The following is a 27833-nucleotide window of genomic DNA, read 5'->3' on the forward strand; positions in this document are numbered from 1 at the left end:
GTGTCTTTATAAAAAAAGCTATTTTTTACATTTTAATAACTATACAACCTCTTCCAATATGAATGACGTATCTGAGTTTTACAGAACATTATTTGTATACTTTTCTAATTGAAATTATGCCTCTACCATTAAAGTGTAGCAAGGTGAATTATGGAATTACCCTGTGTAAATATTTCTCAATGATTCCTATTATATTTGTTCAATTATGTTAATTCCCAAAAAACATTACAATTGCGAGAAACTACCGTATCTTCTATTGTTGGGAAACAAAAATTTATTAGCTTCACAGCTACTGTAATGATCTGCATCAACGTTAAATAAATGGAATCATGAAATAAAAATGGATTTTATTGAACATAAATATAGATTGGCCTCATGACGACTGTACAAATGAATCAAAATTTGAGAGCAAAAAGTCAGATGTCAGTCTTCCATTTCGACATCCATCGAGACACTTGTGTTATGAGTATGATCACTCGCTGATTCTGTGAGTACAGTTTCCTCACTGACTACATTTTCTTCTGGTGGAAACTGATAGAAAGGTATTTCATCTGGAATATCTGTGTAATAAAGAAAAATTGGCGAGTGGTAAATTTACGAATGTACTACACATTGCACGATTTAATATTAAAAACGAGATCACATAAATCCATAATTTACAATGAAGAAAAAAGTTACTTGATAATTTCATATAATGGATAATTTACAAAAGCAAGATCAACTAGTTGAAGCAAATGTTATACCTGGACAATCAATACTAGCTGAAGTACTGAAATACTATCTGCCTCAATACCAAATTGTATTGAGGCAGATGCCGCCACACCAAGACATAAAATGCTTGATGCTGGTTTAAAGAGAATACTGTTATATTTCCGCATGCCTTCATTACATAAAAAACGAAACACAATCACTGCAGACAGTTTTACCATTCAATTTATTTGCTGTCTTTCGGAACATGCCCGAATATCATTTCATGAGTCATTTTCTAAACAGTATGCACTCAATTGGTTGTTTTTGAATACAAAATGACTACTTACACCAGGACCTGAAAATCATTTTGTACTGAAAAAACTGCAATTACAGTCCAGCTTCAGTTTACTAATACACTGACAATTAAAGGTACCACAATATTTGTGAGATAACATAACACTTGAAGAGGAAAATACAGAGGTTCCGACCCAGACTACCACGGCGCTTTAACAATAGAATGATGGAACAAGTCCATTTTGACATGCCATTACACCCGAACGGTTTATATCAGATAATGACTTTTCTCATCTTGTTGAGGATCTTAAATTCCTAAAATATAAATGCTCTAGGTTTCTTAGTTTAGTGGTAAAATGAAGTTCTACCTAGAGTGACAGTAGCGGTAATTTTGACCTAATATGATTGCAAAACATGCTGCAGTGGACAGTATTCTTACGCGGATAATAATATTCGCATAAGAAAACTGTCCACTTGATTATTGTGTGAACAGAGGTTATATCATGGTATTTGCTTTTCTCCAGCACTCATTTTGTACCAATTCAAAGGTACTCTTTTGAAAAAGCTCATCATCATATGTTATTCATTACCCATTGCTATGGATCTTTGAACCAGCAAATGCAATGCAGTAAAAATGCAGTGTCGCATGACGAAAGGAATCTTCATTTTTCATGATTATACTCATACATAGGGATCCAGCCTGCACGCCAAGCTGATTATTTTTTGTTTCTTCACACTATAAATTTTCTATAGAGACCCTTGAGGGGGTCCATCAAAGATAGCAGCCTAGGGGCCCTGCGAAATGATGTTGGGAGTCATCATTGTATTGCAGGCAACAGAAATTTTTGCCAGGGTAATTATGAAATTTTATTACTCTACTAATGATTGTCATTGTCACTGATGTTTTCGACAAAATGAATTCATTCAGTGTGCAATGCGATCAGCATTGAAAAGCTGTCTTGCATATTAATTTTACATTGGCCAGTATTACGAGGCTATTCACGGTTTTCTCATTCCGCACATGCATTCCTTCAGAAATTTCTCAAGCATTTTATTACTTCAAACCATGTCAGTGATGACAAACATGCTTAGTGATAATGAAGCCACATAAATTACATGAGTTTCATAGTCAAACCTCTTTTTAAAGTAAGAAAACACAGAATCAGTCTTTGTCATAACGAGCCTTTTTGTCCAAAATTTAAAAAATTGGTACATAAACAAGGGTTTACAGTAAAAATAAGTCAAAGAGATTGAATAGATATGTTTTAAAAAGTTTCGGTGAAGAAAAATTATTCATATCTATTTTTTTCCTGGTTACGTAATGAAACATCACTATGGGTGATTCTGTTTATCTTCTTTTGGTAACAAGATCGCAGGGAAAATGAGCAGGTTAGCATTTTCTGTCGATGTCTTTTGCATTATTTTGGGGAGTTTTTTTCCCTGTGCTTGTTTACGTTTGTTAAAATATCGGAACTCACATGCTTTGACATTGTTATGATCAAGGCCTTTCCCCAATGGAGCTATAAAGATGGATGAGGGGCAGAAAGTACTCAAGCCCATGGGCCCCTAGACAATTATTAATTTTTTTCATACTATAAATTTATTGTAGAGGGGACCCGTGAAAAGTTCTCAACCAATGAGCTCGGTTAAATGATATGGGGAGTGCCCTAGGTCATTAATAATGCATCATTATCAAAATTATTTTAATTTTAAGAGATGAAATATAAAGATGATTTTAAATTACTTCTCGGCTGCTGTAATTCAGCTTCTGATATGGGAAACAGCTGGAACTACAGATAGGCACATGCCCGGGACAAACTTAAGGGTAAAAATGTTATCTTTAAGACGTAATGGAAGTACTCTTCCTTATGATGGGACCTTTTCGAATAAAAAGGGGTCTCCTTCTTATCACCACTTTTCAAGGCGTATATCCAGAGGGGGTGATCATTCCTTCCCCTAAAGAGAATAATAATTATTAGAAAAAAACTGCTCTGTCCTGTAAAATATGTGATTTCAAGACCTACACAATAAATCACCCCTCCTAACACATCACCCTGGTCCCGTGCCTGCTTCCCTTGAAGGTACCAGTATGAGGGGCCTGTGTACTTGATTCTCTCCAATAATTTGTGTTTATATGATGCAATGCCATCATCTGCCATATACACTATTGCATCTGAATGGCGGCACCTGTGATGCAACAAGGGAGGTTCTGAATTTTTGTTAAGTGATTATTTTTGAAGGTAAAGAACCAGATAAATAATAATCTCCAGATGATCACTCGGACGAATTCGGTAGATGGCAGAATATAAAAACATTTTGAATAGGAGAATTTAAAAGTAACTATTTTTAGTGACACACACTTAGGGCTACAACAAGAAACAAAATTTTTATCACCGGGGGGGGGGGGAAAGGACAAGGGCAGCAGTATTTATTTTGTTATGTACTCCTTCCCAGTTGAATGGAAAAACAGTAAACTCAAGACACTTTCTCACATGCCCTTGCCCATTTCATACACTATAACTTTTCAAATTTCACATTTTTGTTTTCGAGTTTTTTTTCCTCCTTCACAGAACTTTCCCCTGACTTTCCATCGAGTATTTTACATTTTCCCCCAATCATTTTTCATTTCCCAGACTTCCCAGCCGGGAGCCCTGTAAATTCAGCTTTAAAAAAAATGAAATTTCTGTATTGCAGCATTGTGGGTATAACAAAATCTCACCTGAACAAGGACTGTCTTTCACCAACATCTCGATCAGTGTCGTCAGCATGCTACTTGAAAAAACATCATCTCTTTGGATACCCAAAGCCTAATGCAAATAAATAGAATGTTCATTTGAATGCCAGCATATTTGCTTCTAGAATAAAATAATGATAATAAAATACAATGGTAAATATTCTTCCAGACCAAAAAACAGTAATTTTTTTCATAATTAATATGCAGCGAAACCCCCTCTTTCGCAGACACTAGCAGGACAAAAAATTCAAAGAGGAGTGATCATATAAAAAAAGGGGTTCCCATCATTAAAAAAATTCTGTATTTGGAAATAACTGTGATTTTAACAACATAAGCTAGAGACTGCCATTGAAACTGGTACTATACAATAGATCCAGCTTATAACATTTTTTTTTCCTTCAAAAAAATGTCATAAAAAACACTGGAAAATGCTTTAAACAAGAAATTAGATGAGTATTAGTTGACACCACGAAAATAAGTCGTGCTAAGCACGAAAACGTTCTGAGAGGGAATGTTATAAGTGGGATTCACTGTATATACTTTTATACAAATATGCAATTTAAAATGGGAAAAATTGGTTTTCATGGAAACAGTATGATTTTTTTACTCATCACAACTTTGTGTAAGTGCCAAATTATTTTCATTCAAGAAGTAAAACACTTACATTTGAATAAAACTTAATTTTGAAAGTTAATCAAGAGTTTTATAATAATACTGATTAAATATTAGGCATTACTCTTGAGCAAATTTTCAACTATTTTTCAGCAGTAATAAAAAATAAGAAATTTTTTTTGAATACAAATTCATTATAATCTCTTAAGGTCAGGAAAATAAATTTTAATAAATATGCAGTGGGTTAGAATTAACAAGAAGTGCTAAAAATTAACTTTCAAAGCTATATAAGTAAATATAATAGAGCTTTATTCTGGGAAAATTAATGGGAGAAATGATTGGAGGGGAATATTTTAGAAAAATACAGAATACATGTATATTAAAAAAATACAATACTCGCATCTGTACAATACGCTATAGGGATTCAAACCCAATGGAATGAATGATGGGAAATAGTGTCAGTGATTGTATCTGAGGGTGATTAAGCATAGTTTAAAAAATACGGGTTTTTACCAGGAAATTTTTTAGCTGTAAAAGAGGGATGATTGCATATGCAGGGTGAATGTTAAGAGGAGCTTTACTGCACCATATTTCCTGCACTATCCAGTATATTTCTTTACATGAAACATCATAATGAAAATTAGATGCATCACAGACATTGAAAAAAAATTCAGCAATAAAATTTCCCTCCCTCTTATGCACCTCATACACACAGGCAAACATGCAACTATTTTTGATTACATTTGAAAAATACCTTGTGAAAATATTCTACAGCTTTAGAGTTATCACCCATCAAACTATGGGTATAAGCTATAGCTGAAAAAGTTGAGGCATTCTGCGGTACTAGTACAAGTGCTTGCTCGTAACAGTTTATGGCCTCATCAAATTTCCTAGAAAAAAAATCGAGGAGAATAAAATATAAATTCAATAGCTTCTGCAAAATTTGCTTCCACAGAATTCATACAATTAAAAGAATAAAGTCTACAGATATTTGAAAGTAAAAAACAGTGCCACACATTTAGTTTGACAGCTTTGAATACAATCCTGGTTAAGATATGAATCGGAAGAAGTTACAATTGAATTACAATATTACTGTCAAGTTAGACTTGTTAGCTTTATGCAAAACTAATGAGGGATCAACTGAATAAAAAATAATTTCAATCACCCATCTCAGATAATAATTCATTCTTTCTGTCCAACAGCATTAAAAAAAAATTTGGTATGAAAATAGGTTTCATGATACTAAAAAAATTAAAATTAAATATTAACCTAAAATTTTTAATTTGATCTTACCTCAGTTTGCGAAAAGTGTGGCCCAAATTATTCAGTAACGGCTCCCATTTTTCCGGCATGACTGTTTGTTCACTGTTTTGAATCTTGCTTAATGCATTTTCAAAATGTTGTAAGGCCCCAGAATAGCTATGGCAAAACGAACGTGTATATAAAAAATATATAAATTTTTTAAGATATTAAAACTATACTAAAAACATCTTTGTGACAAACTATAAAATTCAATCAGAAAGACACGATTCAAAACAGAAAAAAATCACAATTACAGATTACTCACTCTTGATTCTGATAGGAAACAACTCCCAACTCATGGAGAACAAATGGATCTTCAGGAGCAATTGCAAGAGCCTGTTGAAAAAACCTCTCCGCTAATTTTGCATTGTTTGAGAGCCCATATTCCAGACCTATATACAACAGAGGTAGGTGGCACCTAGAATATGATCGATAATATGTAGATAACATGTAATACTATAGCAAGGATAAAGAATATACCGATACCATATGTCAGTGATTCTGAAACTTTCATCACTCGCAACTCCCTTACCCAATTCATGATTCATCTGTGGCTTCCCAGAATAGTTTGGTTGATATTTTTCCATTTAAAAAAAATCCTCACTTTTTCAAAGCATAAATAGGCACGCAAATCAATATACTAGTTTGCCACAATGCCCATGATAAAGGTTGGCATTGCCCCAAGGAGTTGCGATGCACATTTTGAGAAACAATTCTATATATGTGGCTACATGGTTAATTTTTCTTAGCTAAGAAGGATATCAAAATAAAATGAGAAAGATTTTGAAAAAGTATTACTTAGAAGACAATTTTGCTTTTCAATAAATTAGTTCATGAAGTATTTATCTTGAAACATATGTGTGATAAGTAGTGAGCATGAGATAGACATAGTAATAAAAAAAAAAGTAGATTTCTGAGTTTTTCTATTTTCTTTCAAACACAATATTGTGGAATGAATTCAATAGCTGTTTTTATCAGCAAAGGAAATAAATGTTTGATTTCCAAACTCAAATGGACTTCAAAAATTAGTTGGCATTAATCCAAAGTCTAAATAGAAAAGATGTTAAAAGAAATGGCAAACTCTTCAGGATTAGATGACTGGTTTGCAAAAGTGTGTCAGTTCATAAAATTGAGAGGTAACTGTAATTCAAAAAATGCTATATACCAACAAGCAACGTTACTCACCCTTTCATGAGTTGTGAAGCTCTACAGTAAGCGGCCATAGCTTGGTCATGTTCATTTTCAACAGCAAATGAATGTCCATACATCAACCAAGCAGGACCAAAAACGCGGTCTAACGTCGTTGCTTTGCTATAAGTAATATATTGAATAAAAATTTATTCTTGCAAAAATTAAATGAATATTGAAACCAATAAAATTCAAAGAAACATCAGAAGAGTTGCGTATCACAGCTAGGAAAAACTTTATATGGAAATAACATTTTCCATAAAACAAGCTTAACTTGTATGTACACTTACTAATACACATTTATTGATAGGCCTATGTATCACAAATGTATTTCATAAAAATGAGATAAAAATAATAGCTTAAGCTTATTAATGCTAGAGATGGGATAAATATTCAGCTCTTTTGCTGAATATTTAGTTCAACCGAATATCTGTGTAAATCCAAACTAATTTAAAAAATTATATTAACTGAAAATTTTCCCATAAATTGAAAATTTACTCATTATATTTTATTGTTTAGTGTATGCCTATCCCTTTCTGTGAAAGAGGTTATGTCAGGGTGAATTTTTAGGATAAGGAAAACATGGAACTGAAAATACAATCCTACTGCATAAGGTGGAAGTAAGAATGAATTATATATACGTGTTCACTAACTTAAGGATGTACCTAGACAAGATCCATATTGAGCTACTGAAAGAGGCAAGAGATGAGCTAAAAATAATAATAAGTGGTAAAGCTTATAAGCGAGTATCTTATAGATCTGGACTGCCACACCCAGATGTAAAATTGTAACAAGTGTTGAGAATAAAAATGATTCTGTAAATATTAAAATAATAAATTTGATTGTCAGTATCATTGCAATAAAAATCTTTCACTTACAAGTTTTTTGATATTTATTTAAATAATAAATTGCATAATTAAAAATTCAATACCAATCATTTGAAATTACCAGTAATTTTATTTGTAATCAAAACAACCTATTTTATTTATAATTGTTATGAAATTTAAGGAAATTGATATTTGGCTGCCGAATATTCTGTATTTGGCAAAAACATTAGCCAAATAATCGGCATTCGGTTATCCTCTCTCTCTGCAAATCACTATTTGTCCCATCTCTAATGAATGCCCATATTTGTCATATTTTACTATAAACATTTATTGAAAAAATAATAATAATACGCATAATCGGGTTGCTCCTAAAGTATTTTTAAAGTCAAACAGTCTTGTCAAGAAGAAAGAGCAAATTTCTGTTCCTTAAACGTTTGTGTAGATTGGTGTAAAATATATATATTTTTAAACAGAATAACTATATCTAAATAAGCAAACATTGTTTTTGGAGGCGTATACAATATGATTTAAACTAAACCAGAGAACATTTTAACAAGAGCATAAGGAGGGGGAAAGGGGCAAAATTAGCTTACTTCATTTCTAAAAACATGTCCGATCTAAAGGTTCATTTTAAAAAAAAATTAATTTACCAGCTTATAAGTAGAGAAAGCTTGCAAAGAAACCCATTAACACTGAGAATTTAACATACAGAATTTAGTACATGTAATAAATCTAAAACAGATATAATTGAATTATAGGCACATTTACTAATAAATCAGTCTATAAATTCTCTTCTGATTCATTTTCCATTTTGAAAAAATCTTAGCTCTTTCAATAATATTTTCTGATTAAATTTGAAGTAAATGATTCTGAAGTTTCATATCTTCTGATTCCATATTCATATAATCCTTGTGAAGCAATTTCTTGGTGAAGGATTTTCTTTTTCCTATCCTGATGGTCCACAACTGTGGTCTACCACCACTTAACCGCCATATATTTTCACACCTGAATATGAGAGCTAAGTCAGATTTGTGTTGGTGAAACTTATGAGTGTGCTTGTGTGTGTTCTGTGTTTGGTGTGTTTTGTGTTCAGTAGGCGGTGTCATCTATCCTCCAAATTGCTAATGTGTGCATTTTAAATTTAATGTATATATATTTGTGTTGTAGGTCTGTGTGATCATCATGGCAACAGAGTTTTTTTTTTCTCAAAGGGGTAGATGTAAAAGTGTATGATTTTCTAAGGTAATTTAAACAAAAAATTACTTCAGATAATCATATTTAGCCGATTACCACTGTGCAACCGTGGGTTCCAAAACCAGATTTTCGCCAAAATCAAAATCTGAGGATGACATGGGGGTCTACGCCCCCCCCCAAAAAGATAAAAAAATTAAGAATATTTTTAAGTATTTTTGTAGGAAATTAAAATATTGAAGGAAAAAAAATACATTCTTATACTATCTGTCAATAAAATTCTTTTTGAGTGTCAGTGATCCAAAATTTCTGTGAAAAAAATCCTTATGTCCCTCCAAAGGGTGATTCAGCATACACACCCCAATTTTGCAATATGAAATTGCAACGACCGCATAGCGGCTAGATGATAAAACTGTGGATAATTAAGGCAGAGTTTTTAGATATTCAGTATTTTTCCCCCACCAATCTCAGAAATTTTTTTACAATTAGAACGGCCGTTCCAATCCGTTCAGAAAATGCACATACACAATCTTGTAGGAACGAAACAAATTTGTGCTGTACAGACACCTTCTTTGAATGCCGGTAGATAACTGCAAAAGTACAGTGATTTCAGGTATGTAACCCATGGGGTGAAAAACTCTCAGAAATCGGAAAATTCAGTATACAGCCCTTATTTAGGAATTCAACTAGATATACTGTCATCTTATTTTTTAAAAATCCCCCACCGGGTTATATATCAATATAATACAGTAAAATAATTCATTTGTACTTCATAGTAATAAAACTACTTTTTAAGGTCGCATAAACATGATAGACAGTGAGGGGAAAAGTTAGGGATGTTTTCCCCTCCCCCTACTTTTTTCTTCTTCTTGGAACTAGGAAAGAAAGCATCCCATGGGACACATGAATCAAATTTTTATGTGTATTTTTCAGAAATTCCTGGTATTTCAAGAGCTATAGCGCGTCGGTGGCACCCCTGAAAACCTATAATCACAATGTACCATAAACTTATTGACATGCATCTAATTTATAGCACAAGTCAACATGGCTCTAATTACTTTGGAAAAGAATTTTCCTTTATCACAGCCTGGCAATCCAAAATTTGACACTTCGCATCAGCGATTGGACAACGCAAGTAAGTACCTTACTTATGTTGCCTCTGATAAAGACCTTAGTAGAAAGATTCATTGTAGTAGCTGGGTGTATCAGCAACATTTGCAACGTGTCATGAGCACAGCAAAACTTTGATCGCTTCCTATAAGAATGTACATAGAACTGTAATTGTGTAACTATAGTATCCCACATCTGTATCATTATAATAATGTGCAGTCACTATAAAACGTTGCTAACTGATTTTCATTTGCTGTTCCTGTATTACGAACTATCCTAAGGAAAGTGTAACTAATAGGATGGGGTTGCTATGTTCCTATGTGATGTTTGTTTTCATACGCTAGACTTTTCCTTCCCCTTTTCCCTGAGTGGAATTTTAAATCCTTTCATGCAGTTTGTATATGTACACAGATCCTCATTGACTTGAAAAACTCAACTGAAATTATATAGGCAGATACATATTCATATAAAAATAGATAATACAACTATCTAAACAGCTAATTTAATACAAACATGAAATCAGACATACATATGAAAAGATAAGAATACCTTAGATATCTTCTTGCTGCATCCGTTTTGCTTATTTGAATGTAATAGCAACCAACAGCAAACCATGAAATCTATGCAGAAAAGGGTCAAACTTTCAACATCATTTTAATTTGGACAAAGACCAAACAGAGAAACTTGAACATTTTAATAATATGTTTATCATTATAAAAATATTAAAAGGAAAGAGAAAAAATTTAGAAGTCTCAAAATATATTTTTGTATTTTGAATTGATAGAATGATTACCATGGAAGTTAGTCATCACATGTGACCGTCATATACTCTATCGGATATTGACTGTCATCACGTATGATACTGACAGAGGATCTAAACATGTGGTCAGAGACCATTCTCGAAAATGGATTATCACTCACATTAGTTGATGATTGGCTGAATCTATGGATAAACAGGGGAAAATATACCATGGCTATCCTACACAAAAATTTGCACTTCCATCAATAAAATGATTAGCTGAATCTATGGCCTATATCAGCGATGGGCAAATTTTTTCAGGAGCGGGCCAAAAAACAAAAAATTTTGACCGGCCAGGCATATTCCGACATTGATTCATAATTGGAATTTTTATGCTTAGAAATGAAGTGGCGGAATGTGTTGTATACTTTGAAGACTGCCGTGGTTTCATTGCAAATGTGAAATAATGGTTTATCCTTTACAACTGCGAAAATACAAATAAGCATATTTTAATAAATTTGTGCATAATTGTTACATGTGTGTTCCATTTTTGATGTATGTAAACGTTTTTGAATCGGTTTCTATTTTAATTCTCCCCATTACATTTACCATAAGCAAAAAAGAGAAACTCCCTTATATGAATTTTCTTAAAACACTAAAATTGAAAATTTCTATACTATTATTTTTAAATTTCTGGTGGGCTGGATGCAATAACCTGAACCTATTTCCTACAAATAGAGATGAAAGCTATCCCACACCAAAACTCGCACTTCCGTCATTAAAATTAACCAAGAGCATCAGGCTCATGAATAAATTAAAAGTTGGAATTAGAAAAGGAATTAAAATAAATTCTCCATTTATTTTAATTCCTTTTTTATCCCAATCCAGTTTTCTGAATACTTCTAAAACAGCGGTAAAGAGTTTTGGTGAGATAGTATCACCCTGTCTGACTCCTTTTCCAAGTTTAATCTTTGCTTTTTCTTTATCCAAATGAATCATTGCAATAGCTTTGTCATATATTTTCTTGATATCGATGTAAGTCTTCTCTACCCCAATTACATCTAGCGCTTTAACAACAGCAGATGTGAAGACAAGAGTCAAACGCTTTCTCAAAATCACAATGAAGGCCATACACAATGGTAATTCGTATTCTTTGTGTCTCTATATAAGTTCCCTGATTGTTTGGATGTGATCCATTGTACTGAATCCACTTCGAAATCCTGCTTGTTCTTTTGGTTGAGCTTCGTCCAATTTGGATTCAAGCCTATATGTCAGCACTTTGGTGAAGATTTTATAAATTACTAATAGCAGACTGATTGGTCGATAGTTATTGATATCTTCTTTTCCACCCTTTTTGTAAAGAATCATCATTCCATTATTCCAATCTTCAGGCAAATCTGAATGTATATACCGTATACATATCGTATACATTATGTTAAAAGAAAGTGTCTGAACAGAGGATGAATTACAAATTGATATTTTTTGGACTAGTGCTTCTTGTGACTAGTAGTATAAATGATAAAACATACTTGCTCATTCCCGATAATTTGGTGTTATATACACTATTCCACTACTACAGGGTAAGGAGGTAGGGATGTATCTGTTCCAAGCATTCACCATCTTCACTTCAAAAAATGGAAGGCAGATGGCAAGTTACCAACAGGAACACAAATGAAGCACACTGACAACACACAGTGATCTCTCACTAACACGTTTCCTCTCAATTATAAGACAATTTTCTGCACTTCTGGTTAAAGATATAGCATAATAATGTTATTCACTTACATGCCTCTTTCACTAACGAGTCTTTTTTCCTTATTCCCTTGCATGACACATAAGTGACAGATCACATTAATGCCCCGACATACATTCAGAACACACATTCTAGCATGTACCGATTCATAGAAATTGTACAGTGAGTTAAGCAAAGCTTTAATAACTCGGTTAAGGGAAAACATTTCCTGACCTGGTCTCAATCAGATAGAAAACTTCTTTGGGATGAATCAGAATTCCGGTTGTGATCCTTGCGAAGATGACAGATTTTTTTGTCACATCTAATTTTCGTATTAAAGAAAGAATGGCAAAAAAATTCCTGAAGTATTATTGCAAGTATGTCAAGAAGAGTGGAGATTGAAATTGCAGAAAAGGGTAGCCATACAGCATATTAATTTTTAAATTAAAAACAAAAATTTTTTTAAACATCCAAGTTTTTTTTTCAACATAAGGTGCTACTTGAAATTCGTTGGATACTTACAGCATTCTCTGGATAAAGATCAACTAATTTATGTGCAAGATAAAAGAGGGCTATAAAAAAAAGAGAAAAAAGTATCATGATTCTGTTATGAAGAACATGATACATATATTTTTCACACACAACAAGTATTTCATATTATTTGATCAATAACAAGCAGTACCATATGAAAAACGCTGTATTATATTACAAGAGAAATAAAACACATTATGCTCTATGTGTAAAGATGTTTTATTACTGTAAGTGAAGTTTTTCCCCTTGCATGAACAAAATAATAACTTATTTTTTTAACTTTATTTTCTTGCCCCGTTAAGATTTCTTTTCCCTACCAGATTTGTCAAAATTCTTTTTTTGTGATGTCAAAAATATAGACTAATCTAGTAGTGAGAGTCGAATTTACAATGAGGAAAGGGTGGGGGAAGGAGCTAATTGGGCTATCGCGAGAGGCAGTAAACTTCAGTAATTAGTGGCTAAGAGTATCAAATTAGAATGGGAGAAGAGTAGCAAAACCATAAATCAGCTTATACTAGTGGTTACTACCAATGAACTATTTTTGAACTAGACTACTGATTGAATGTGTATCAAACTAATTTGCAAGAGAAAAACTCTTAGATAACTCAGAGTCAGAACATTTCTTACACATTATTTCATACACAAAAACCAAACCCATGGCATTATTTGTCTCCTATTTTCATACTGATCATAAACCACAACATACAACTTACCATTAGATTTATTAAGCTCCATTAAACACGAAATATGAATCGGTAAACAAGATGTATGGAATGGATCCTTGGCAAGGACACTATCAAAAAAGTAAAAAAAATTCAAAACCTGGAAATATTAAAAATGGGGGCAGAGTGCAATATAAACAATTCATTTCTATGAAAGCTCGTAAACACACACAACACATTGATATTTTAAACCATATATTTGATATTAGACACCATAATTTTTTTTCAGAATAATGTTTATGTAAAATTTTTAGCTTAAGCTTATGAACTAGCAAGAAAACATTGAAAATAAATTTTTAGCATGAAAGATAATCAAAAATTAAGACATAACATACATGTTTGAGAGAAAAACATGGTTCTGAAAACATTTGTATGCAAATCTAAAAATAATCAAATTTACGATGCTGACCTTAAACTTTCAAGGAACTACGCTGCTCAAAACAATTAGGGGAAATATAGTTTTTATTTGGGAATTATTAAATAAATTTAAATAAATAATACATATTTCCCAATTGTTTTGAGAAGTGTATATGCTTACACACTCTTTAGGTCCCTCACATTACAAACTTTATAAGTCACTCTTCCCCTCAGAGTAATTAAGAGAACAATGTTTTTTTTTATATTTATTTATTTATTTATTTATTTTTTTTATTTATTTTTTTTTTAATAACATACAAACATATATACAAGCATATACAAAAACACATTAAACATACACTTTTGACCTCAAGGGACATGCTTGTCCTTCCAGTAGGTCTACAGGGTTTCTTCGTAGATTATTTTTCTTAGCAACAGCCTATTATGGTTTAGGTCGGTTTATAATTGTTCAATATACAGTTTGTTTTTTTTTTTGTATTTTTTTTTTGTATTTATGTTACAAAGAAATTTTACATACAGATGGATTGTATCATGTGGTTGTATTATTGTTGTAATATAGATTCTAGACTGGTGTTCATAGAAAACGTGAATATATTGTTATTAGATCTTATGTAATTATTTGTATGATTGATTGTATGGTATAGATTCATTATTTTTGGAGCGGTGTATCTATAACTCTTTTGAAATAACGTTTTATTTGTTTTTGGCACTTTATATATGTTATTTAATCTAGACGACATTCTATTTTGTTTCATTTCTAACCAATTATTATTTAAGAATGAAAATTTTATTAGTCTATAAACATAGTTTTGTCTTATAGTTAGCTTATGGCATTCTGTTTTGTTGGTGTTTATTGTGGTGCTTGTTATTTGGGATCTTATCTTGTTATATATATTATCTAGTTTTTGTATATCTGTTTGATATGCACCTCCCCAAGCAGTGATTCCATATATTACTGTTGAATATATCCAAGCATAAAATAAATCTTTTAGAAAGTTATTGTCTATTGTGTCTCTTAGTCTATAAAGAATTGCTGCATATATTCTTAATTTTTTTATTATTTTTTCACACTGTGATTTCCATTTTAAATCATCTTGTATTATTATCCCTAGGTAGTTGTATTCATGTACTCTTTCAATTTCTTGACAGTTACATTGTAATATATGTTGACACGGACAATGATCATGAATTTTTATACTTAAATTTGCCAAACTATTTATGTTTCTTGTTTTTAAGCATATGTATTTAGTTTTCTGTATGTTTAGTTTTAGTTTATTTTTCTTGAGCCAGTTACTGATTTTAAATAGGTCCTCTTCAACTTTTGTTTATTAAATTTGTAATTTCAGTGTCTACAACATACAGTACTGTATCGTCCGCGAATGAGATTAATTTACCATTTATGTTGAGTTTGAATATATCATTTATGTAAATGAGAAACAATATCGGGCCAAGCACAGATCCCTGGGGGACACCTTTTTTTACTTCTATGAATGTACTCATTTCTTCACCTATTTTAACTGATTGTTTCCTATTAGAATAGTATGATTTAAACCAGCTCAATATGTTCCCACGTATACCAGCTGTTGACAATTTTCCTGTGAGTATCTCTAAATCTACGTAGTCAAAGGCTCTTTTTAAATCCAGAAATATCGTTATAGAAAATTTATTGCAGTTGAACCCGGTATTTAAATAATTGCACAGCTCTAAGATGGCCATTTCTGTATTCTTACTTTTCTGAAACCCGTATTGGTTAGGAGCTAAATAATGCTGATAATTAAGAAAATCCACGAGCTGTTTTTTTATGCACTTTTCTATTACTTTTGAAAATATTGGAAGAATTGATATGGGTCTATAGTTCAGTAAGTTATTTGTCTCTCCTGATTTATAAATGGGGTGTACTATGCCATACTTTAAATCACTATAAAAGACTCCTTCCGTTATAGATGAGTTAATTAGGTTTTTTATTACATCCACGTGATAATGGGCAATTATTTTCATCATCTTAGGGGTAATTTGGTCAATTCCACTTGCTTTATTAGTCTTCAATTCTGACATAACCTTATCAATATCATAATCGTTAATTTCAAAGAAGTACATAGAATTGTTAGAATTAGTCATTGTTTGGTCATCTTCACAATTACAGACTGTGTTTATTTCTATTTCTTCCAAGTTTCTTGTAACAAAGTCTTCGTTAAATTTCTTCGCTAAAATGTTATGGTTATCACAGATTGGGAGTATATTTTGCTTTGCACTTTTATTAAGTATATTCTGATTTATACATTTCCATTGCATTTTTTTGTTATTCTCGCATTTCGTAAAAGTATCTCTGATATATTCCTGTTTTATTTTTCTAATATACTTTTTCAGTTCCTTATTGTATTCTTTGTAGTCTTGCTCGTATGACATAATATTTGGGTACCTTTTGTATTTTTTGTATAATTTTTCCTTATAATTTATTTTATTTACTATTTCTTTTGTGATCCAGTTTTTTTTACTTTTTGTGGGTTTCATCTTGACTTGTTTCGTCCATAAATTAGAGTTTGATTGTATGATATCCACGAATCGTTTGTATTTATTTTGTATGCATCTTTCTTCTATGACACTACTAACGAAATTTATATTTTCAATGAATTTTTCAAATTTATCATAATTTATTATTTTTATATGTTTGTTTTTTTCATTTTCTTCTATTTTCTTTTGTAAAAAGTTTATGTATCCTAATACTGGATAGTGATCTGTTATCTGAGTTTTATACACTGTGAATTTTTCTATTGAATTTATTTTTGATCTATAGAATACATGGTCTAAACATGTTTTATTATTATTTGTTTCTCTTGTTATATTTTTGTGAAGGGGGACCAGTCCATTTATTGCCATTATGTTAAGATATTGAGAAGTTTCGTTATCATCTCCATGTAAATTTATATTAATATCACCCACTATTAAAGTATTTTGCTTCAATTTCTGTAAATTTTGTTCTAATTCATCATTAAATTGTGAGATGGAGAAAGAATGCGAACGGTATAAGAGTAATAAATCAATGTCATAATCAGGGAGGTATATACATAATTCTTCAGCAGTTAAAAATTTAACATTTTTCTTTTGTATTGATTTGATATTTTTATTTATATACATTATTACTCCCCCGGCTCTATTGTATGTTCTACTGTTTATATAGCAATAGTAATCTATTATTCCCTCAAGATTGTCAATATAGTAATTAAATAATTCTTCACTTTCAATCCATATTTCACTTAGGCATATAATATCTATTAATTCATTTAAAGTTCTAAGAAATACCACCAGACTGTCAAAATTTGCTCTTATACTTTGGATATTCAATGTAAGAAACGTCAATGTTGAGTTTGGTTCACTGGGGCAGTTCATAAATTTTTTTGCTTCACTAATGTCCTCCAGAGGTCGTTGGTCCTGCATTTCGAGAAAGTTCTCTGTGATCATTTGTACTGTGGCTTGATTCTAACTTTTGCAAATGTTCTTGGTTTGTTATTCTGATTACTCTTGAAGTTTCATCCCTCCGGAGAAATATTTTCCCTTCTTTCGCCCACGCGAACTTGAAATCCAGTTAAGCATTATACAAATGAAATTGGATTTTGATAAATGACTTAAAAGTACTTGAGTAACTCTGCTTAATAAATTGAAATTCAATGAACTTACGATGATGTTATTGAATAACACTGGTCATAATCACAATTGTAATAGGCTCTTTCAGCTAGAACTGTAGCAATATCCAAATTGTTCATCAGTGGTGAAAGTGCAGAAGGCACAGAAAATTCCCCTGGCTTGTCATACTAGGATGAGAAAACAAAACTCCAACAATCAAAAGACACGTTACACTGTATGTTTTCAAATATACAACATTAACAATGAACTAGTTAGAGAAAATTATAAAGAACAAAACCTACTTTTTTCAGCTGAGACTCGTACAAGAATTTAACAAGTTCCATCTCATCATCTAAACATTGCTTATTGAATGACATGGAGTTCAAAAGTTCTATTTCTGGATTAAAAAAAAAATCACACTTGTTAATAATGCTATGTGTAATAAATACATGCAACCTAAAACACATATATATTAGACTTAATATATATACCCACATATATTGGACTTAAAATAGACAAACATAATTAAAAAAACTTTCATTAACCATCATTCTAAAACATTCCTAGTATTTTTTCCTTTTTGTGGCACTGTTTCACACACAAAATAAATTCACAGATTCTGTGTCCAGTTCTTAATATTCAGATTGAATGATGGTCATGAGTACGATATAGGAGCTTATGGGTTCACATGAAAAAACGATGTATTGAGATCTCTCCCCTAAACTGGTGGAGTGAATCAAATGCTCTGTGACTTCAGAGAGCATTTGATTCAACTTAATATAGTTAATGCTCGTTATACCGACCCCATATTATAGCGACCATTCCATTATAATGATAAGACAAAACAAAAAAAATTCACATAATGACTGTCCTATCATGTTTTTCTTCCTAATATACCTGGTACAGCATTGGTTTGGGGTCATTCAAGTATTACGCCAGCATCAAGGGGGGGGGGGTTTCGGATTTGCTGACATTTGATGACAAGGGGGAGGGAGGTTTGAAGGTTGCTTGCGTCATCAACCACCCCTTTTTGAAGATATGAAATATTCTAAGCTGCTGACGAAATTTTGTTGATGGGGGGGGGGGGGGGGGGTCAGTGTTTTGCTGACTTTTGCAAAAATGACTGAAAATCTGCTTACATAATACTTGAATGGTTGAATGACCCCTTTTCAAAAGAATGATGGGGGATATTATAACAAGCAGTGACTGTATTTTTCTTGTTGTGACCATTTTATGGACCTGATAACTAATTTAACAAACCATTGGTCTCTAAGGCACTAAACTCTTTTAGGCAGTAAAATCTTAATTTTCTATTCAGCTATGAGCTTTAGTTACAAACTCTAAAACATTAAAAACAGAGATATGATTAATGTTACACATATTATGTATACATATGAAGTCTACATGTCAAACCTAACTTAGAAGTCACATCTCTTGACTCAAATTTACAATTTAAATTTTTTAAAAATTTGAGATTAAAGCACAAGATATAAGGGTCATTGGGAGATATAAAAGGATGTGGCTGATTTCACATTTGAAAAAAATGTCAATGATCCTGTATTCGAGGATAACCCTCATTTCCAGAAATAAAAATTCAAATTTACCTTCTTCTTTAGATAACATCTGGTGCTGGACTAATGAATTGAAAGCATCATAACAGAATACATCATGTTGCAATGCTTCTCTATAAGAATCTGCCGCTAGAGTACGGTTGTCCATGGCTTCATACACTTTACCCTTGAGTAATGCTATGGCACTTGTCTGAAAAAAATCGATATTTTAAAAATAAATATATTAATAAACAAAACATCATTTCAATTTTCTAAAATAAGTTAGAAAAAGAGGGGGAAAAGTGCATAATAATTTAATAATACAACTTGGTGACAAGTATATAGGAAGAGTTTGCAGTTACTACAAAGAGAGATGAGGTGCATATATGATCCTCCAAACGTTCAATTTCGGAGGAGAAAAAGTGCATGCACATTCATATTTGAGAAAATCCAGTATAGTATTTCGCCTGATGTTATGTTTTGCAATAAACAGTTACTAAAAAAAATAATTATTCAGTTCTTAATATGTATTATAGTATGTCCTTAATGAATGTATTCATTCATCCTTACAGTGTATTCATCGGCTGGTTTTATTTGTAGTATTTCCTTCGGCCTGCCTATGATATTGTTTGCATTTAAATCAACATTCAAGACCTCTAATGCTTCTTTATATTCTTTTCCTGAATACTGAAGGAGAAAAAATGAAAAGGTTTAATAACAAGGAAAACATAGCACAATGCTTAACATGATTAAAGCTTTAAATGTTTTTGTGTGCCCACCATACACAAATGCTAAATTTAATAATGATAAAAAATCTTAAGTAAATAAAATTCAAGCAATAAATCTATATATATAATATTGAGTTTCTGTATACAGTCAAACCTCGTTAGTGCGTCACCCGGTTAACACGTCACTCCGCTTACCGGGTCACTTTTGGAACTCCCAATTGTAATTGGCACAGCTATGGCTTACTCCGCTTAACGAGTCACTCCGCTTACTAAGTCATATTTTTTCTCTCCCAAGAGTGACTCATTAACGAGGTTTGACTGTATATGTATGTCTCTGTGTGTTCTCTATACAAATCTACAATTTTAGATCGATCGTCCCCAAATTTTGCATATATACCAAATGGGACTCGACTTGAACGATAGGCTACTTTAAAATTTTGTCAGAGCAGGGCAAATGCTCCAAATAGGCAAAAAACGTTGGGCAACAATGGTTTTGCGGAAATTTGGTAGGGGTTTCCTGTCAGATCAATAATTTTAAAAATTGTATAGAATTCTCGATTTTGAAATATTGAGTTCACTTAGAGGTATACAAAGCCCAGGAGATTAAATATGAAGTAATTAGCCAGACCTACTTTTGAGTTTGATGTCCATGCAATAACATTGATTTAAACTTTTTATTTACATCTTCTCAAGCATGGAAATTAATGTCCCCATATTGTCTTTTGATATTGAACTGCATAAATTCATGTGGGTTAGCATATTTAAAATTAATTATATACCCGTAAAAAGTACATCAAAAAAATCCACAGCTTTAATTAAGCATATTTGAAAGCTGAAACAGGCAGATGGATAACTTGAAGTTCGGGGGGGGGGGGGGAATCAAAATACCTAGCATCCCTTAAAAAAAGAGGAAAAAATACATATTCATTTCTACATTTCTTTAAATCTAGATTTGTTTATTTCCTGAATCACGCAGGAAGTCACAATATTGGTTAACTTGGACACGGTTTGCATGTCCCTCAAAGAAAGAGGGAGATATCACGTTATCCAAAAAACCTCATTGAAGAAAACCCGGGCAGCACCAGGTATTATAGCTAGTTAGTTCTATTTTTGAATAGATTATTATTTTGAACATCATTCAAGATAATTCACATAACACTATTTCCATCGATCTTTGGCTTATTTTATTTTATGGGATACAAATAATTACAAATAATTTTTTGAAGAATATCTGTTATTGGGAAAATTCTAATAAGAGATTTTTGAAAAATATTCATGAATAAAAATAATCTGAATCAAAATATTTCAACCAAAAAAAAAACTGAAAATGTAATAATCATATATTGAAAAATTTGAATAAATCAATCAGTAGCATGAATAAATCGGTAGCATAGAATTCTACACATATTAAGTTTCTACGCCACCGAATTCAAATGAAAAAGAGCAAGGTATATAATTCTATTTAGTCTTTTTTTGCATCACCACTCGAGATTGCATGAGACAATGCTGATCTTTAATCAGCACTGACACTTTTTGGCAAAAATTCAGAAATATTTATTTAAATACTCACATGTGACAAAGCAGCCAAATGGCGACAGTCCAAATCAGTCTGAAATTGATAAAATCTTTCATTACATATCTATAAAAAGAATTTTTTCTTATTTTAAATTTTGAAGATTATGTAGGAATTTTAATGTAGAAAATCTGGCATATCTAGCTTGAATAGGGTAGAAATAACTGATTGGACATTTTTCAAGACAAAAAGAAAACTATTCAAAGAAAAAGCATACAATAGAGCCAGTGTCCACCCCCCAAAAAAAAAAAAAAAATAATAATAATAATAATAATAAATAAATAAAATTAAAATAGGGGATTTAATTTCTCAGAAAGTACAGAGAAATACAGAGGAAGACCTCACATGTTATCAACAAATTTATAGCCGAAACAAAGATATTCTGTTTGGAAGTCTCCATTGCACAATTTTTTTTTAAAGTTATTGAAATATATACAGAACAAAAGGTGGTTATTCGACTTGCATTATTTGTAAAAATAAGGATTTTTTTTCAATATTATTTTTCCTCAACCTAGACTGAACATTTCAATTCTTATAGGACTGCCTTGACATTTATATCCTGAATTACCATAATTTGGACTTGCAGACAATGCACAGAAAAGATCCTGTTCATAAGTTAGAGAATGTATCATACTAAAGACATGGTCATAACCATGATATTTGTTGCCGCACCCCCCCCCCCCCCCAACTTTAAAATTTGATAGTTTCATAACAGTGTTCTTTGTTCCCACCTGGGACAGTTACCCTTCCTCTAGTTCTGGCCCTGCTAAAGAATATTGTTCCTATTGCGCTGATGTAATGCTATCGTATCGTTTATTACATAAATTTCTGCTGTTGGCAATAACGATTTTTATGTGAATGGTTGTTGGGGATGGAAAGAATGTTGTTGGTTACGTATATCGCCAAATTAAGAGCAGTAGGATACTGTTATTCTATGAATTGTTAAGGTGAAGAAAAGTCACTTCATAAATGCATGAGATACTAATTTCTTTTTATATTAAGAACGGCTTACCAAATGAAGATTTCTTGACTTGATGCATAATGCAGCCCTGTGGTACTGGCCTGTACAATATAAGCATTGGGCTAACCAATATATGTCTTGACTTTCTTCTAAACAAGAATACAAATCCAAATGAATAATACATCAATAATGTGGTTCTTATTTGATGTGAATTTGAACAGTAACCAAATCTTGACGAGTAAAAAATAATTTAAGCCATAGCCAAGTTCTTAGCAGCCAATCGCCAGCCACTATTTCTTGAGTGAAAAAAAAAATCCTACTTGTCTGACACTTATCGACTCCTTTTTTATGTTAATAGACATGCTGGCGCTAATTCTGGAAATTTTATATTGTCCTCCGACTCCAATTTAACAATTACACAAGTCAACCTAGAATTTGTCAAGCCATCTTGATTTCACATTGTTGATGGCACGCTGCAAACTAAATTGATTCTCGATTCTCACACAAAATGAAAAATGAGGCATGACAGGCATTCACACTGATGATCTGAATATGTGTGTCATGCTTATTTTTTAATACTTAAAAAGAACATTATTTCATTCAAATGCATGCACAGCTCTAGCACTAAATGCAGGGGTGGGAAATTAGAGTTGAAAGGACGAAAAGAACTGTTAACCAAAAAGAAAAACATGGTTGGGGCGCCTGAGACTTTTTCTCGAGCCGCCTCAAATTAAATGATTATTACTCGTACTCAGTGCTGGTTACATGTATGCACAATGTTGAAATAAATTTTCTTCATTGAAAAATGAACCTGAAAAACCAGATAAAGCCATGCTCCCATCACTTTCACAATTTCGAAATAATTATTCTATAGAAAAATGTAATAGGCCTACATGATAATCCTGAGATCATTTTGAGGATTTTATGTAGTTAGTAAACGCAAACAAAGAACTTCCATTCGCTTCTCAGATAGATTTTGTTTTATGCTAGACCCACACTATGCATTGAGTAATAAATAAATATGCAATGCTTTTGCCCTTTTTCTTTTCCCTAGGAATCTTGGTGGAAGTTGATTTATTACTTGCTACATAAGATGCTGTCTTGTCCACATTATGTGAGAACTCTGCGAATCCCTCAAGGACATTGCAAGCATGTACCCAGCTTAGTATATATAGGAGGCATCAACAAACAAGTTTCTTCTAAAATAGAAATTCAATTGCAAATAAAATGAAAAAAAAAAGAAAATTTACACTTAGACAAGTTCTTACCATTGGATAAGGTTGCAATTTTATCAGCCCAAAAAAGAGCGGAATCATAAAGATGCTGGAAAAGAATTAAGAAAAGTTTGTGAAAATATCATACAAGGATTACAACAACACAGACATCATACTAAACATTTAGAGCTGGGTATATTAGCACTAATCAAGTATTTAAGGGCAAACAACATTTTGTTAATTGTATTTCCCCTATTATTCATATTATTCCCCTCTATTATTTCTAATTTACATTAATGACCTACCATTATGAATCAATTGTTCCATCAGACTTTTCGCAGATGATTGCGCTATTTATCAAAGAACTTACAGCAGCAGATCCAACCAAGATTCTCTCCAGCACAACCTTAACACTATATCCAAATGATGCTTGTCTTGGCAACTACCCCTAAACATCTCCAAAACAGTCTTCATGAAACTTACCCGTAAAAAATCTCCCCTCGAATTTCAATACTCTATTAGTAATTCTTTAATCACAGAGATTTCCCATTACAAATACCTCAGGGTGATAATTTCTGCAGACCTTCGTTGGAACCTCCACACGGAATATATGTTTCAAAAATGCCTTCAAAAACTTTTTTTCCCTGTCGTAACCTCAAATATTCCACCTCCGACATCTATGCTTCCAAACTTATATCCTTCCTGTCCTCTCCTATGCATGCGAAATTTGAGATCCCTATACACAAAGCAACATAGATAAGCTGGAATCTATTGAAAATAAATCTACCCACTTTATTTTAAACTGCTGGTCTTCCTCTGTTTCCACAACACAGCTCAAACGGCAACTTAATATCCTCCCATTTAGCTCCCGTAGATATATTGCTCGCTTTCATTACTTTTCAAAATTACCCACGGCTATTTTAACTTTGACACTAACCACATTCTAATAAAATCTTCACACTTTTCCAATAGACTCAATCACTCCCAAACATTGAAACCTTTTTTTTTGCATCCACAGATTGCTTCAAATTTAGTTCCATCCATACAATTATTGATTGGAACAACGTTCCATCAAATTCCATAGACTGTTAGACTGTACTTCCATCTCTGATTTTGTATGCAGCATCAATTGCCTATGTCAAATTCCATGACTACACCCTCTTGTATAGGCCTTGGCCAAACAATATTGTATAAATAATAATAATAAATATGTGCACATATGAGAACCAGCACATTGATGTTTATCTAAGTAGGCTTGATGAGCCTCACGGGGAACATACAAGTTACTGCTTGCTTTCATGATAATTTGAGGGAGGATAGAGATTCAACCTTGTTGAATTACAGCAAGCATTTGTTATTCGTTTGGAGATGCATGTGCAGGACAATCTTCACAGCATCACTGGTTGGCGACGGTCTTGATGTACAGTAATAACTCATAATTTATTATATCATATGGATAACACTAATGTTTCTATTTTGATATAGGATATTCACATATTCTAAATAACATGTGTTGTCAGAAACAGGTTGTCAAATAGTTGTTTGAGCACCGCATTGTTTGGGTTGTCAAGAATGGTGTTTGGTTAAGTATAAATGAACAGGGGGTTAAAGAGAATGACTTAGCTTGAGAAAATTGCCAAATAATCACTATAAATAACAAATGGTACTACTTAAGGAATGTTTCTCAACAGATATAGTTACACTGACTTTTGATTATGTAAAACTTACAAGAGGGCTATGATTCTTCAAGGAAAACTGCCACGCCATGGTTTTCCTTGGCACTTTGGATCTTTCAAAATTTTTTGTTGGAGACCGAAATATTTTTTTCAAAAGTTGCTTTCAGCCCTATTTTCCATTCTTCTTGTCATCAGTGTTTCAGCTCTTTTGCGTTCATGTTTTTAACTTAAATGTGCATCCTAGGCTCACTGATTTTTTTTCTTTTTTTTCCCATTGATGAATATTCCCGAATCTGATGAGAAAATGCTTTTCAATAGTTGGCCTTATGCCAGCTAAAGAAAGCCTAGTTTCTTGTGCAAAATGTGCACTAAAATAGTGTTCAATAGCAACTGAGACAAAAAATTTGGCTAGAGTTCAGTTCCCAAGAATAGGTGTTTGCCATCACAATGTCATCCATGTATCATCTGTACCAGGGAAATGAACTGCCAGTAATGGAACCAGCAATAATGTGATTTATAGTATATTCTATATAAAAACCATAATAACCATGTAGTGTTGGGATGCATAGTTAACTAGTTTTTGTCTTGGCACAAATAATAGGCTTACATAAATACCTGTTAAGGTAGGTCTACCTAGGCTCATTTACCTCGATCTCTGCTACCATGGATTTGCTTCGCGCTTGCTCACCCTATGCACAACCGTTTCTACAGCCTTGACTATACAAAATCAAAGCAACTCAAGTTCTTTTGCGGATCCAGGGTTCACAAATCAAAAAGAATTTAGACGCCAGCCAAATGGAATAGGCACCAAGCATTCCTTTTCCCTGACAAAATTGTTCCATAGCATTTTCTTTGATTTGTCCAGAACATGTGAACCCCTTTTGTGGAATCGTGTGTTTTCCTCAGACTAGAACTCAGTCTTCACATAAAAAATAATACGCCGATGCCAATTTTTTGACCACCATTGCAACCTGGGATTTGTCAAACCCTGGCTCCATCCATCGGCACAGCCTCCCAAGTTTGGTGTTCGTCTAATTTGTGTTGCTTGACTTGCGACGAAATATTTCGTGACAGCCATGAACATAGATGGGAAATTCTAGCAAACCACTCAAGGACAAAGCAGTGTGTACATGTAGACACACTTTGTTACAGATGCAGTATAATCCAGATCGCCAAGGCAGGTATAATGGTGCCAGATTAATGTAATTTTTTTTAGATTTTCCATTCCAGGTGGCAGGCTATTCAAATGCCATCTCCCTTTGTGTATTAGTATTTGAGAAAGCGTCATTTCATTTCCCGTTGTCTTGTCTCACTGGGATTATGTTTCTGTCAGATTTTATTTTCCCAAAAGTCACCAAGGGATCTGGATTATACTGAATCTGTCCCCACACCTTCATGGTTATATCTATCCCATATTTACACACACGTCAACAATCTGGTCAGAACCTTGGTGCAATCAAAAATCGCCAATCAATTTGGCGATCACCGATCTCGCTTATGGAATCGAGTCGCTAAAGAGATCTTTTTTCACGCGACTTTTCTATTCTATCAAATTGTATGCTTTTGATTTCACCGCAAATAATCAATCGCGAATTGGAGCTCAAAACAAATCTCAAGTATATATATTTTAATTTTTCTACAATCAAGGCCGAATTTTAAAAATCAACGCAATGACAATGGATCACTGCTGGTGCGGTAATGGAAAGAGAGAGCGAGGGGATTGAACGCATTACCTTATCAATGTACTGTCGAACCATGTTCCTTAAGGAATCGAGCGTTTGCGGGCATATCGTTCCAGCTTCATCTCCCTTCGTGGAATAATTAGATTGAAAACTATTATCATCGCTTTCACCCGCCATCCCTGAATCGAACGTTGAGACGGCTGTAACTGGAAAAAGACTCAAAGTGTCAAGAATTTTTTTGTTTTTCCGTTTGTTAATAAATTAACTTTTTAATCACATTTATTTTTATTTGTTTCTCAGTAATTTTTTTTTTGTAATTAAAATGTTTTTGTATTTATTGTTCTACGGATCTATCAACATATTTTTGGGTGTTGAATCTCCTGTTGTGTGGTCACGTGGCCATTGTGATGGACCGCGGGCGACAAAACGCAAAACTTAAGGCGACTTGATTCTAGTCGCTATAACACAACTCATCGGCAGCGCGTCATCACTACAACAACTACTACTACTAAACCAGACATACACCTTGTCCATATTCCTCTGAGGAACTTCTAACGAATTGGTACGTGTTGGAATGTGCGTGCACGTGTTGTGAACCTAACGCGAAGTTTGTGTCTATGTGATGCTTGTTGTGTGCAGTGCTGTCGTCTGCCGCCGATTTTTCTAACTATGGGGGCTTTTAAATGGGGAAATCGGCTCGCATTCGCGCCTCAAAGTTAGGAACCACAGGAAACCAACTTCAGCCGACCACCATTATGTCGACGGTTGGATTTGAACC

At 32.8% G+C, this 27833-nt stretch overlaps 1 protein-coding gene across 2 annotated transcripts; it reads right to left on the reverse strand.

Annotated features, from left to right (window-relative positions):
• Nucleotides 1–327: 327 nt before the first annotated feature.
• Cdc16 (cell division cycle protein 16) lies at nt 328–27253 on the reverse strand. 2 transcript variants are annotated; one of them, XM_089234711.1, is made up of 17 exons: nt 27107–27253; nt 23752–23806; nt 22535–22632; nt 21520–21558; nt 19792–19908; nt 19276–19432; nt 17974–18068; nt 17726–17859; nt 13664–13743; nt 12942–12991; nt 10498–10568; nt 6818–6943; nt 5898–6050; nt 5624–5749; nt 5085–5220; nt 3704–3791; nt 328–560 (listed from the first exon to the last, which is right to left on the reverse strand). In XM_089234711.1, exons 1-17 carry the CDS (start codon nt 27230–27232, stop codon nt 424–426), a joined length of 1788 nt encoding a protein of 595 aa, XP_089090837.1. In that variant the 5' UTR covers nt 27233–27253; the 3' UTR covers nt 328–423. The 2 variants fall into 2 exon arrangements, with proteins under 2 accessions (XP_089090837.1, XP_089090838.1); XM_089234712.1 differs by having other exon boundaries at nt 22535–22629; nt 27107–27249.
• Between the last annotated feature and the right edge of the window lie 580 nt (nt 27254–27833).

Source organism: Pholcus phalangioides, unplaced genomic scaffold, assembly GCF_987345545.1.
Source record: "Pholcus phalangioides strain wild (caught in Gottingen) unplaced genomic scaffold, Ppha-v1.0 ptg000008l_1, whole genome shotgun sequence".
NCBI classification, from domain to species: Eukaryota; Metazoa; Arthropoda; class Arachnida; order Araneae; family Pholcidae; genus Pholcus; species Pholcus phalangioides.